This window comes from Epinephelus moara, chromosome 18 (assembly GCF_006386435.1).
Source record: "Epinephelus moara isolate mb chromosome 18, YSFRI_EMoa_1.0, whole genome shotgun sequence".
Taxonomy (NCBI): domain Eukaryota; kingdom Metazoa; phylum Chordata; class Actinopteri; order Perciformes; family Serranidae; genus Epinephelus; species Epinephelus moara.
In genome coordinates this window covers 13820168-13834862 of record NC_065523.1, presented here as the reverse complement: position 1 = coordinate 13834862, position 14695 = coordinate 13820168, and the positions used below count along the sequence as shown (strand labels likewise).

Below are 14695 nucleotides of genomic sequence, written 5' to 3'. Positions count from 1 at the left end.
GGGAAATTGCTAGAGGAGGATCCCCTGCAACCCCAACAGAGGTCGGAGCTCAGCCCCTACTGTCCTAAAATTGTAGAAACGCCCTTGTGTACATGTGAAGGGCTGCTGCAACTGGCCCCTGAACCCCTGTCATTTTGCAAAAGTGGCCCCCAGGCAAAGCAAGTTGAGTATCTCTGATTTATCAGTTTGACGGTCAAAAGGGATTTGCAAATCATTATATTCTGTTTGTATTTATGTTTTACATAGCTTCCCAACTATTTTGAAATTGTGTGTGTGTGTGTGTGTGTGTGTGTGTGTGTGTGTGTGTGTGTGTGTGTGTGTGTGTGTGAACAAACCTTGTTCAGCTTTGTTGTCCTTGTGTTTAGCTCATATGTCTATGTCTATGCAAGCTACAGCAAAACAAACAAAAAAAAGGAATCAATTTTCTTGAGTATGTTCACACTTACTGGGCCAATAAAGTAAAAGCTTTACAGTGACATCCTCGTTCCACTCATAATTGTGATTTGTCCGACAGCCCCTGAATGCATCAGGAGCAGATGAGAGCCAATCGCGTGCGACATCCTGCCGGAGAAAAAACGCTCTGTTCTGATGAAAACCGAGACGTGAAGCGAAGTGGAGGCTATAAACTCACCGGCACCGGGGCCAGAAGCGTCTACAACAAAAGCCTAGCAAAAAACTGAATGAGAGAGCAAATATCAACTTGCAGCCTCTGAGTGAACAGTCGTTATCAGCCCGGCGTGTCGCAGACAAGAAGCGCAGATGGTGAGTGGTTTTTATCGTCTGTTAGCACCGTGTGTGTCTGCAGCCTTCCCTCCCTCCGCTGCTCTCCTCTCGGCTTTTTTTTTTGTGAGATGAGGTGAGGTGATGATGCTCGTCCACTGGCTAACGGGGTTAGCTAACCTGGAGTCGGTTTGTTGTATAAGCCACGGTATAAATGTTGCATGTAAGTGCAGTATTTGGGCTGAAATATAACATTAATGGGGGCTTTGTGTTGAATTTGAGGAGAATTTAAACGCCCGCCGTCGAGCTCCTCAACATGCTAACAGTGCGCCGCTTGTTTCAACGTCTATTAGCGGTAGTTAGCTAGCTTGCTGGCTAATTAATATCAAAGGTGATTTAAACCCACCAAATAAAACATGTAACTCAAATTACCCCAGCTTATTTGTAAAGCATTATATCTTATGGTTCCAATTTAAATTTCCTTGCCTTTTAGCCGATTTGTTAAAAGATTAGTGGTTTTATATTATGTGCTGTGATTTAACGTTTTGTTTTGTTCAAGCGGCAGTTCTAAGCAGATTGTTTTTGTTTGTTTGTTTGTTGCAAATATGTTGTAACTGGACTAATGTTGGCTCCAACCTGTCCAGTGTTACATAAAGGTCTTTAGTAAAGCAACTAATCTGTAACAGGGCATTAACCCCATAAACCATAAATAAAATGAACACTTAAGTAAAAGCAGAAAATCAATTTTAAGCTTTCTTGTAATTAAGGCATCAGTATCATGGTTAAGATGCTGATCTTATTGAGACTTTCACTTTGGTATCCTGGTTTTGAGTCTTATCCTACTTCTAATTTTAATTGAGACATGCTATTTTATGGAGGACCTCTGGAATCCTGGTTATTAATGTCACCATATACATGCTAATAACAGTATCCATGTTTCTGATCATCTTTTAATCAACAGAGAGTGATCAGAAACCTTAATGTGGCCTTTACATGCCACAGCATCATCCAGCTAACTTGCAGGAAACGTTTCCAGGTTTGAGCCCAGGATAAGTACACTCCAAAAACCAGATTGCAACTGGGACACCAATGTGCAAAATGTCCACTGCAGTTTATAAAACCATCTACAGCTGCTGAGATGGTCATCTATGACTGACTGGATTAAACCTCTGTGTATGTCAGCATTAGATTTAAAACCCTACACCAGGTGTAAAAAGACATGTGCTTCACTCTCTTTTTTTGTACAGATGTCTTGCCTGTGTTTGTGTTGCTGAGTAGTTTACAAACTGCTCTGTGGTCTAGTGAAACCACTTTTATCCATTCAGGGCACCACATTTACAACAGTCTGTCATTACAGCCCTGGCATATGGCGACAAGGCTTAAGTAAGTATATGGTCATTTTCATTTCCTGCCAGCGTCAGTGGGCTGGCTGACTGTAATTTCAGTCAGAGTTGACAGCACAGATTGACACCCTGCTCTCCTGGCTGATTTACGTCAGTATGCTGGTGGATTTGTGAGGCTGTTGTCGCAATTTGACTTGTTTGCCCAAAAAATAAATAAATAAATAAAAGGATTTAGACAAAGCCCTTTGTACAAAGCTGCAGTGAGAACTAATAACATTTATTTTGTTTGACCATATGCTGCTCTGTCAAACAATTACCATTACCGCACAGAAAACTGATTTGCTGGGTATGTCAGAAGTGCCATATGTTGGGGGGGGGGTGTTTTGCTGCTGTCAGATGTGCAGAACAGTATTAAATGGGTCGCCAGCAGGTCCAGGAGATAGAGCTGCAGGCAAAAATGGTCAGACTAATAATTTCCACTAGCTGCATACCTGTCCCTTTCTCTCTCATTCCTAATAATTTATGAGGTTTTCCTTTTTGAAAATGAGAAATATTGACAGGTTTGTTATGTGTACAAAAGAGCACACACGTTTCTCTGTGTGATTTAATGTTTTTTTAGGGGTAGAAATAGTTTCTATTTTGATGGAAGCCCAGTTTTACCTTGAATATAATTGTCACGTTAAGGTATTATTTCTCAATCATCAGACAGTTGTCTGATTGCCAACTTGGCACATATGTTCATGCACCCCACCCAGTTTATGTTGCTTCTTGTTTCCTCCTTTTCTGGGTAATAGAAATCTGACTGAAGGCTCTGCAAACCTGTATAGAAGTTTTCTGGCCAAAACAGGCAAAGGCTTAACACATTCCTTTCACTTTGATTTGTTTGATTTATTTCATTTCCTGACATGGTTCACTGCAGTCTAATTAAACTCAGATCTCGGACAGATAAAGGTGCAGCTTCCCTACAAATGCAGCAACAAATCAGTCTGAGTAAGATGTCAAAAGCCAATTGTCTTTTTATTGCTCATTATTTATTGGCATTGGGTTTATATGATATATTTCAATCAGCAGCTCCCTGCTGTTTAAATCTTTGTGTGCATATTCTCAGTTTTAATAGTCTAAACAGCAATCATGCCACTCACATTGCTTTGCATCTCTGTGGCAGTCAACGCTGATCTAATGATGTAGGCTATCTGGTTTGAAAGGACCTTAGGGCAGGCTGATTTAGAAAGACTTAACGTGTAGAGTTTCCCACAGTATCACCCGTCAACAGTAGATGTCCAAGGCATCACATTTCCAAGACTGCAGAGCTCTGTGGGAATCTACTCATTGTAACCTAAATGATCCACATTTGATCTTGGTACTTAAGACAACTTATTTAGTGGAAAAAAGTCAACACTAACTCCCCTGTCCCTTGGCTTTCAATGTCTCAGTCAACAGCGTCTAAGTTAAGGAGTCCTTAGTGTGTGATGGAAATGTTCTGTGATCACAGAGCAGATATTTGCATGTGAGGGGTTTTTTTATTATTTTTTTAAAGACGGGATAGGGCATGTTATCCTGAATTCCAGTCCTGGAGGAGACTTTGGTTGTGAAATGTTCCCCTTCTTCTTAAGTTTGTGATATCATCTGATCAGAAGTAGCACTTGAGGCTGTTTCTTCTTTACCTTCAGTAAGTTGCAGAAGGTATCTGCCTCTCGCTAGGTCAAGTCAACGCAGGCTCCAGGTCTTCAACACATTCTTTTACAGGCCTTCACTGGTTTTGTTATTTGCAGTTTTAAGAAAAACACATCAACAGAGCAGCTGCTGCAGCATACCAGCACCAACCATTTGTTTTTATGAACATCGCAGGTTTTAACACCATTTAGTCAAGGGATAAAATGAGGCATACAATTTTTCTACAGGAACAGACATTGCATTTGGCTTTCTGACTTTATTATCTGATTTTATGATGTTTTAACTTGATGTCAGACAGATATTTGACACAAACAATCGGAGGACTTAAGTAGTTTTAATTATGCCCTCAGGCAGCTTCTTCAAAGGACTGACAAAAGGGAACACTGAGCTTTTTCAGCAAAGTTGGAAAGGCATTGGGGTGTAGAACTTAATGGTCTATGAAGAAAAATTTGCTGACTACGAATTACAAGTGAAAAATTAGTATCACAATCTGAAAGAGCAGTGCCTTCTCAGGAATGATGGTAAAATGTGAGCATTTTGTTTTTCCCTTTTTGAGGACTAGTTCTTGTTTTGATTTCAACAAAAACACAAAGAAAAATAACACTTCTGAAATGCTCCATTTTTTTCATCTTCTTAAAGTAACCTAGACCTGCAATCATCAGTTGATTAATCAATTAGTGGGTCGACAGAGTTAGAGTAAATAATAGATTAATTGTTTAAGTGAATTTTCAAGCAAATATGAAATTTGATAACTTAGGTTGTGCACTATTGATAGGATAAAACATAGGACAATTGAAAACGTTGCCTTTTGTGATGGAAAAATTTTCACAAAGTTGTAACCCTATTTTTCCACCCTCTTCGAGTTGAGCAATTTTTAAGCATTTGTCAAAGTACAGCAACAAAGCCGCACACTTCGATAAATCCTTTAAAAGGTTTTATCTAGACATTAACAGCCTCCCTAGACAGGAAGTGAAAAAACAAGTGTCCGGCGTCAGCTGACTAAGCAGACATTCAATGTCCTGTGGCCTCAAACAGAAAAAATGCCCCATCACTTTCTCGTTGCATACAGGAAGCTTAAAAAGGGAAGAGAAGTAGTGGCTGACCAAGCCCTCCCATATGTGATTACTCTGCAGAGTGGCGTGTTGAACCTCCATCAGACGGATCAAACTGCTTCATCCTACTTCCATCAGTTCCCCAGCCAGTCAAGTGTCAAAACCTCAGCTTATACTTACTTTTCCATCACAGGAAAGTTTTTTTATTAACCACATACCAGTCTTGAGTTAGAGGTTGTTGGTTTTTTTTTCTCGGGCATCTTGTTCACATAACTTGCTTCGTCTCTTCATGTTCAGAGTTATTGATAGAAGACTGCTGTCAGGGGGAGTCTGTATATCTTCCCTGCAGCAGCTGTTTTAGTTGTTGGATCAGTGCCATGGCTCGCAGGTCCAGAAAGTGCAATATACGATGAGATGCTACCTCCAAAAGCCTCATGGTTTATATTGCGTGTACCGGACTGGAAATATAGTTTGTTTTGATTAGTTTGAAGTCAAACTGCTCGACAGCCGATAGATGGGCTCATTAACACTGTTATGTTGTTTTGAAGGATGAGTTTCTTCACATTTGTTCCGTGGTTTCCACTCTGCTGTCCCAAACGATTAAACAATGATCATGTTTCTAAAAATAAGGGATGAGAGAGAGTGGGAGCCTTGTTTTTGGATTAATGACAGAAGACGTTTTGTTAGCATAGTGCCTGCCTTCCCTTCTAGGGGCCTGTTGCAGTGAATCACACACCACAGTGTGTATTCAGTGGTGGTCGGGTGTTAAGTGCTGGAGGGTGGTTCTAATTGTGTCAATCAGCACAATAAAGTTTGAACTCTTTATGAACATACTGACTTTTTACCCTTGTAATATTCTTTAGAGTTGTTGTAACAGCTCTAAATAGCTGTGCTTTACGTCACCAGATAGCCCTTGTAAACACAGATTTAGACAAGAGGGGTCTGGTTTGTACATAAGCGCCTATTTGACTTCCATAAAAGTGAAGGACTGGCCCACATTATTTTTAGGTTGTATGCTTTTTAAACTCGGTCCTCAAATTCTCTCCTTATCACATATTCCCCTGATTTTGAAAGAATAAGGACTGACTTTAATAACTCTCCTGACACATGGATGGTCTGTAGCCTCGGGGAACAGGCAGAGTTTTTTTTTTTTTTTGAGGATCCTCACCACAGTAGGTTAAACCCAAACTCGTCCTTCACTGGGCAGATGCAGATCCACAGTAGCCCATCAATTACTGATTGAAGAATAGTTGGGGAATGCACTTATTTGCCTTTTGCTGAGAGTCACCTGAAAAGATTGATACCATTCTCATGTCTGTGTGTCAAATATGTAGCTACCCCAGCAGCTAGCAAGCGGCAACCTCTAGGGCTGAAGAATGAAGCCAATGTGGAAGTGCCAAAAACTGCAGTTCCTTTAATGACCACTTGAGACTAGCTCCAAGGGCGAGTCAATCCCCCATGTTAAAATGCCCAACTTTACTGCAAAAAAAACCCAAAACATGTTTACAGCCTGGTACAAAAAGTGGCTTTGGTCTCTATAACTAATCCCAACATTCATGACAGCTGTATGGGGGGTGTTTTTAATAACTCATCCGCTTATATTTGATCAAAGCTTAAAAGTATGCATATTTAGGTTGTCTGTGAGGCGTCATTACAGTTTATGAGTCAGATTCACCCCTTGCTCCACCCCCTTGACCAAATATATTCACGACAGCCAAAATGCTGGACTAAAGGCTTCAAAACGGGAATCCATAAACCAATGGGTAACGTCACGGTAACTAGTCCATTATTGTATGTAGTCTGTGGCAGCTAGCGATCTTAGCTCATCATTAAAACTGTAGTGGGAGAAACTGCTGACATGGCTCCATCAAAGGGTAAAATCTACCTACCAGAAACTCTAAAGTTCACTAATTAACAAATTATATCTAGATTGTTTCTGTAGAAAATTTAAAGTGTTTAAATGGCAAGTAATGGTTTTAAGGGGGGGGTTATGGGCCAAACTTGCTTCACGAAGAGCAGTTTTTCCCCGTTTAAAGTCGCTAAGCTAAGCTAACTGGCTGCTGACATGACAGTTGTATTTATCTTTTCATCTTACCCTCGACAAGAAAGCAAATAAACCTATTTCCCAAAATATCAGTCTCTTCCTTTTTCAGCAAATTGAAAGTGCTGCCTGCCCTGGCACTATTCTACCAAAACCACCTGTGTTGTTGCAACATCAACACAGAAACACACTCAGGCAGACATGTGCAGGTGTGATTTAAAACTGAAGCAAGGCCATGATGCTGTGAGGTAAGAGTTGAACCTCTGTTGCAAGATTTCACCACTTGTGTGAAAGTGGTCTTTGTTGAGTAAGACGCGACTCTCCAGCTGGCTCGAGCTTCTCACACAGTGTGGTATGTCAAAATGCTTCACAGTTAAAACAGTGTTTGGTGTAGCAGAGCTAATTAACTACACTGCAAACGCTCTTTATTTATGTTTATATTGAACACCGTGTTTTGTGCTCATGAAGGCCCCTCATTTTCCCTCCCTTCATGTTTTTAGTTACCCTTTTGTCTTTTTGATTAGATGGACTCTTGAGCTAATATGTGAACTGTTAACTTCAGAGCTGAGATCATAAATCTCTTGAAGCTTATTCACTCTGCAGCCAAAGCATTCATACACAACAAGTGGTAGTTAGCAGTCGTTTATTGGAATGAAGTACATTAGTTGCTGCTGTCCCTATTGGGACTGTGAGACAGAGGAAGCCAGATGTGTCAAAACAACTTCCTGCCACATTCGAGCTGTTTGGTGGCAATTGTGGCTCATGTACATATAAGGTAAAACAAGACAAGATGGCACAAGCTAATCTGAATTCTTACTGGATGCCTGTGTATGTGTATGTGTATGTGTATGTGTATGTGTGTGTCTGTGTGTGTGTGGAATGCATGCCTGCCCCCTAACATGGTAACTAATCTTGCCTCGTTTTTTACCAAAAAAAAAACATTGGCAATGTTGTGCCTTCACTCAGATCAGATTTCCTTTTTTGGCTGCATTAATTATATGATTTCATATGCCCTAACTGACCTCATTTATCTGCTCTGGCAGTCTACTGCTGACTTAACCCCCTCCATAAAAAATGGACTGTGAGAACTTATCACATTGAAAGTTTTCCGTCCGTAGTGTTAAATGATGTTAAAGATCAAAGTCAAGTCGGCTCAGCAGTTGTGCTGCAGCGACAGGAAGTGGTCTAGCATGCAGTCTGCTAGATAACCGGCAAAGCGTGAGATGTCTGCTAGCTTAACAGCAACATATTCACTGAGTTCAAGAGGAGTCAGGGATGAAGAGGAGACAGTTGGGAAGTGATTGCATCTTCAGGAAGCTGCATGTCCTTACTTAATGAGCCAGTCGTTTCAAAGGCATGTCATCCGGTTCTCGTAAGTGCAGGCAGCAGCCTTGTTGCTCCTCCTACTCAGTTGTTAAGTGGTGCATTAAGGTATATTCATAGATTACTTTTTAGAGAGGGCCACTCTTACTTTTCCAGATAGCTTCACAAGTGATGTTCAGATGAGGAAGGACAATTTGATCAAATATAACGTGAGACAATATACATTTGACCACCAGTCTCTGATCGTATGAGGTAGGGAGCAATCAGCGCATCAGTGAGTAGGATGTCTCTGTCAGCATGAATGTGTGCTAAATGCACAAAGAACATTTTGTGCTCGTCATGGCAGTGATGTCTGTTGAAGAGAGGATGATCGAACACTAACCTTGAATCATTTTGTACCTATAGAGTGCCGAAGTCACGCCCCTTCCGGTGAAGCTCATGGGACCTTTGATCGGAAAAAATATGAATGGCAGTGAATGAGGGGAGAAATATTATCTTTTGGTCCCGTTTGAGTTGTGACATGAAATCCAAATATGTCGTTAATGAATTTAAAACATAAATTTTGAGGTCAAGAAAGTCATACTTTGTGGTGAAACTGTTGAGATATAAGCTTTTGAAAAAAACGTAATTAGAAAAACTACACAGGAGGCGGTCGCGTATGTGACATCATAGCTTTCGCTCACTTCCTACAGCTTGGAGTGACTGCAACCTGGCACAAAACACACAGACATCTTCAATCATAAATCGATTAATCATAAAACAGTGGAATTTCAGCGGGGAGGCCAAGCTGCAGGAAGCGAGCGAAAGCTATGATGTCACATACGCGACCTCCTCCTGTGTACTCTTGAGTCTTTCTAATTAAAAAGCTTATATCTCAACAGTTTTACCACAAAGTATGACTTTCTTGACCTTAAAATTTATGTTTTAAATTCATTAACAACATATTTAGATTTTATGTCGCAACTCAAACGGGAACAAAAGATAATATTGCTCTCCCCATTCACTGCCATTCATATTTTTTCTGATCTAAGGTCCCATGAGCTCTACCGGAAGGGACGTGACTTCGGCACTCTATATATTGAACGAAACTGATCTCTTTTGATGGCAAGAAAGTTGGATATAGCCTTTAATATACATATGCCACCTGGTGGTAATCAACAATCAGTGACCTTTTGTTGTAGTTTTTGTCATTATGAAGAATTACCTCAATTGCTAATGCATTAAATGAGCTGAATCACCCAAAACAGACTTTCCCGTCACTTGCGTTTGATCTATAATCGGTTTCTCTCTGATTTTTTTGTGAAATTTACTAGCACATATACAGGAGACATCAAGATATAAAATGTATATGAACTGTGATTGTCCCTACCTCTCTAAGTTTTGTGAGTGCAACACACTTAAATCATTAGTCAGTTAAACAGCTTTTGATTTGAACTCACGTCAGGCAAATCAAAGTTTTTATGAGGAAGATGGATGCACATACTTAATGCTGTCATTTCCATCACCGGGGCGGACTCTTGATTTGTTATTCTGCCGACAAAGCAAGAAATTGTGCAAGTCCAAGAGTAATAGACCTGCAAAAAAATGAAGATCAGCAGTCGCCTCTGATGCCAAAGATCTCCTCCTCTTTGCACTGGCAGCCCCTGAACCCCCCAACCCCAAATCCACCACTTCCCTCCAGCTCCAGCCAAACTGCCTTACATAACAGGGTTTTAGCAAAGTCTGCAGTGGACTTTTCCCCCTGCCTAAACAGAGGCTGCCCTTCTTCCCTGCACACTGGCTTTTCCATGGTACCATGTACTGTGTACAGATATGAATGTCTCTCTGTCTGTTTGTTATCCGCTTGAACTACCTGTTAGCCTTGCTTAAAGATGTGGTCATGCTTGTTGCTGCTGCTGGGGACTGGCTGCAATGCTCTTGAGGGCAGATACACCCATTACTACTGTCCTCAGCTTGAGATCGTGCAAGCTTTTTTCTCTTTTCTCAACCTTCTGTGCGCCTCGAGGGGAAGTCTTTCAATTCCTCCTGTCATCATGATTTGAACTGCAATTACTTGACACAATGTGAAAGAAAATGTGGAGACCTATGTTAAATGGCAACCAGAGAATCAAAGCGCAAGCCTGCAATTGTGGATGATTGTAGGGTTGAGTCGAGGAAATGCTTTATTACATTTGTAAATTGGAAAGCTACAATGATGAAGACGGGCAGAACAGGTGTCAGTCATGTTGTTTCACTTAGAAATCCCCGTACCATTTGTTTTAAATTTCATGTTATACTTCCCTGTGAAGTTTCCTAACCGGAAGGCTGGTTCTGAGCTGTTCTGCTATGTTGAGGGCCGCCCCATGCAGAGCGTCCCACAGCTCAGCTCACATGACCAGACAGAAGGCACCTGATCCTCTCCCAGGGGTGCAAAGAGACAGATGGAGCAAATAGAAAGAGGGGGAGAGAAAGAGAGATCAGATTGACAATACCAACACACTGGTAAAGGTGACAAGAGGACAATGAAAAATACCTTCTTCCATCCATGTGACATCTTTCTTTCGCTTGTAATCAAACAGAACTCTTAATATTTGTTATTGCACTTAAGAGTATAACAGGAGTCTTGCACAGATTTGAATATATTTGTTTTTTGATCATTTCTCTGTTTGGTTATCCAGGACACCAGGAATACCACTGAAGAGAAACCTGTCCAGCGATCTAAGGTAAATATGCATCGTCTGTCTTTTCTGTCTCACCCCTTTCATGCTTCTCTGTTCCTCTTCCGCATGCGTTACTCCTGCCCCACTTCACATTCATCAGCCTTTTGATCTCAGAAAGAGCAAAGGAAGTATTTCCTGCATTTTGTGTCTTGTTTTATAAATGCAAGCTTTCATCTCAGTGTGGATCAAGGCCTAGATCACTGTGTGTCTGGTAGTAAACCAGTATGTTTTTGTGCTCAGTCCTTCAGCTTCAAGACCCAAAAGGAAGTGTGTTCATCATGTGAGAAGACGGTCTACCCAATGGAGAGATTGGTTGCCAACAACCTGGTCTTCCATTCAACATGCTTCTGCTGCAAGCACTGCAACGCCAAACTAAGGTGACTGTATATACTGTTTTCAGGGTTCCCGCAGATCCTTAAAAAGACTTTCATTCACACTGACATTCTTCTTCTCCTAAATCCTTTTAATTGTATATAACTGTTTGATTCTTCCTCTTTCCGGCAGCCTTGGCACCTTTGCAGCTCTTCAAGGCGAATTTTACTGTAAACCCCACTTCCAGCAGCTGTTCAAAAGCAAAGGCAACTACGACGAGGGCTTCGGACGCAAACAGCACAAAGAGCTCTGGGCCTCCAAGGAGACAGATAATATAACAAAGACGGCATAATCATGTCTGCCTGTGTCCCATCCCAGCCATGCCTCTTCCTTTTCCTCCTCCTAACACCTTCGATACATCACGATGAACACATGCCTCATATGCTGGGGCACTGTTAAATCACCCACGCGCTCACTCTCGCTTTTTAAATGCCATCAAAACAAATACATGCACAAACAGCTAGGAAATGACTGGCCAGTCATAATCCATACAATTTAAAAAATAATTTTTGGGAATATACTTAGGGTTCAATTTGAGTGATATTTGTATTTTCCTTCTTTTGTTTTCCAATTTCCTGTTTGGAATTGGCAGTTGATTGTGACCAAAAGCCTTCTCTGGTATGGGGGGTATAATAATAATCCTTTTCTTTTTTTTTAAATTCTTTTTAGGAATTTGCACCCTTTTTAATTTTTGAATACCGTATGCTCAGGCGAACATATCAGAGAGGTTACAGAGCATCCATGTTTTGCAGTCGAGCATACACTCAGGTCAAAATTAGCATAATTTCACTCATTTTAACAAAACACACAAATCAAAATAATAGTCCTCAGTATTGTGACTTTGCTGTCAGACAGTTCATGTCAGTTTGTCAGGTTTCATATATTTGAGGAACAAACAGGGTACAGAGTACTGTAAAATAAACGCACACATCAGCAACAGCTCACCTCTCGTGTTTTAATTTTTGTTTTGTCATCGTTCTCTTCATCCCATGGTTTGTTTTTATTTTATTGACCACTGTAAGTCTAATCCTTGCATGTTGGGATGACTGGGTCTTAATAGCCTTATCTTACGACTGTATCGATCTTTTTGTGTTGTGAATGATTTTGTTTTTCATTGATGCATAAGGAATTACTTTTTAAAGGATTTTAGAAGCACTTGAGTTTGGATTTGATTGATGTCACGGCATAAGTTGATCCTCTCTGAGCTTTTATCGGTGGTTGGAATTTTAATGGAATTCTCAGATTGTGTTTTGTATACTATCTGTATGTAGAGCTGTAGTTTGTGATTTGTGAACATTCCCCACCTTGCTGTACTCTCATCTTGCACATATGACCACACATGATCACCAGACAAGATAATCACAGGGAAACTGAGGCCTCGTTAGCACACATCCCTCACTCCGTCGGATGAAACATCTTAAGAGGAGCCGTGAACATTTGGTTGAATTGGTTGTTAGTAAAATGACCTTTGCTACAAATGAGGATGTTGATGGACGGAGCTTAAGCCTTGCAGGAAACCACACAATTTTGTTCCTTCGTCATTTCGCACTTTGTCAGTTGTTGGCGTCTTGTGGTGATTTTTCCCCTGCTGTATTTGAGTGTGTTCATATAGCTGGAAAGTTTTTATGGGGGATGTAGACGGATCCAATCCGATCACGGTGTCTTGAACATCCATCATTTTGTTACCCCCCTCAGTCCCATCTAATAAGAGTGGACAGGTTTCCTTTTGAAATAAATGCCTTCCTGTTCTCATTTCCTGTCTTATTAGCTAAATACATCTTAGCACCTGGACCTATTTCTTCCTACTGAATTAACAGTAGTTGGCTGATTGAGGATATGTCACAGTTTTGGTCCCCTGATGTGAGATGTGCTCCTGCATGCTGCATGCAAAAACCCATTGCAGAGCACCCCCTGCTGGGGAAAGTGTGACAGTAGCGTCTAGTGTGAGAGGAAGAAAAAAAAAAAACTTGCCCTGAACTCAACATAGCCTTTATTAAAAGTTTTTGAATACGTTGCCTCGGCCTGCAGTGCAGCTACTGCACTCCTGCCACTTTATTTTATTTAATTACAACACCTAAGAGAAATTATCCCAGTTAGACAAGATCTCCGCATTTATATTTCATTCTATATTAAGAATGAGTCTAAAGCCATTCAAATATCTCATCTTAGAAAACTTCTGAATACCACTGAGACTTGACTGACACTTGAATGACACAAAGTACTTTTTTGTGACTGAAGGTTTACTGTGAATTTGAGCATGCTGTGCAAAGTAGAAAGCTAAACTTAAACAGATGGATATCTGCTACTTTTTTTAAAAGAGAAGCCTTAGAAATAAATAGCTGACCTTATTGCTTTTTCAAACAATTCCTTTGAGTGCACAGATCGACAAAGAAATCTCCTGATCATGCCTTTTTCAAAAACAGACCCGCTTCCTTTAGAGCCCCACTCTTTAACATAGGATTACTTCACTCAACCAGCAGCCATTTTTTTCCTATATAACCACTTTTTATCCACATAAAATGTACAATAATTCTAATTCTACTGTATGTGCGTATGTGTGTGCGTATGTGTGTGACTATGTATATTTTATATTTTCCTCCATTTTAAAATGGTCCTCTGGATCCCTGAGAATGCTTTAAAATCAAGAGTATTGTATCTAGAAATGCTGTCTTTGTCATTCTCCGTTAGCAGTTCGCCAAGGTACAACTGCAGAATCTGTGAATTGCAACCTCTAAGCGCAGATAAGGTACACTTAACACTGGTGCCAAGAGGCTCAGGTGAATGATTGCGATGTAATGTTTAAATGTTAAATCTGTGAGTCATTTCATTTTTGTGCTTATCTTGATGTGGACTTTCTTTTCAATGCTGTTGTCATCGAGACATTTTAAATGTATGCATCTTTGAAAATGTATTACAGACTTGACCTGTGGATTGAGGTGGCCTTACAGCAAAAGGACGCTTGGACTGTATTTTCAGTCGTTCTCCTCTATTCTCCCTTCTCTCTATTGCTTAGTTGTGGTATGGAAGTGTAACATTTTAAAATGTAAGCACCCCCCTTTCTACGCCAATACACACAATCATTTTGTGCATTTTCTTTCTTGTTTTTCTTTTTTGTTTTTTACATGCTTTTGGAGAAAAAAAAATAATAAAATGCTGGTGTTGATTTAATGACATGATTTTAGTGTTTTTTTTAATGCACTGATAGTTGAACCTTTGAAATCCCACAAGATTAATGACTAATTGACTTGATACAGATTATAGGTAGTTACCGGTTTCTCATAACCTCTACTTCACTGCAGTTCAGAGGGATATATTGTACTTTTTACTCCACTTCAGTTGTTTTATAGCTTTAGTTAGTAGTTACCTTACAAATCAGGATTTTTGAAAAAGAAAAAAAACATGGTTCCAGCTTCACAAATGTGAGGATTTGCTGCTTTAAAATAATTTTAATTTATTTTTAATCATTTTGAT

At 40.2% G+C, this 14695-nt stretch overlaps 1 protein-coding gene across 1 annotated transcript; it reads left to right on the top strand.

Moving 5' to 3' along the window:
* The first annotated feature begins 572 nt into the window (after positions 1-572).
* limd2 (LIM domain containing 2) lies at positions 573-14397 on the top strand. The gene is made up of 4 exons (XM_050068208.1): positions 573-762; positions 10811-10855; positions 11093-11229; positions 11357-14397. The coding sequence occupies exons 1-4, from the start codon at positions 760-762 to the stop codon at positions 11514-11516; spliced, it is 345 nt and encodes a 114-aa protein (XP_049924165.1). The 5' UTR covers positions 573-759; the 3' UTR covers positions 11517-14397.
* The last annotated feature ends 298 nt before the right edge of the window (positions 14398-14695 follow it).

Excerpts from the sequence above, each read along its gene's own strand:
- limd2 (XM_050068208.1), top strand. Across the intron at positions 10,856-11,092 it reads AACCTGTCCAGCGATCTAAG|TCCTTCAGCTTCAAGACCCA; the intron begins GTAAATATGCAT and ends TTTTGTGCTCAG. Across the intron at positions 11,230-11,356 it reads CACTGCAACGCCAAACTAAG|CCTTGGCACCTTTGCAGCTC; the intron begins GTGACTGTATAT and ends TCTTTCCGGCAG.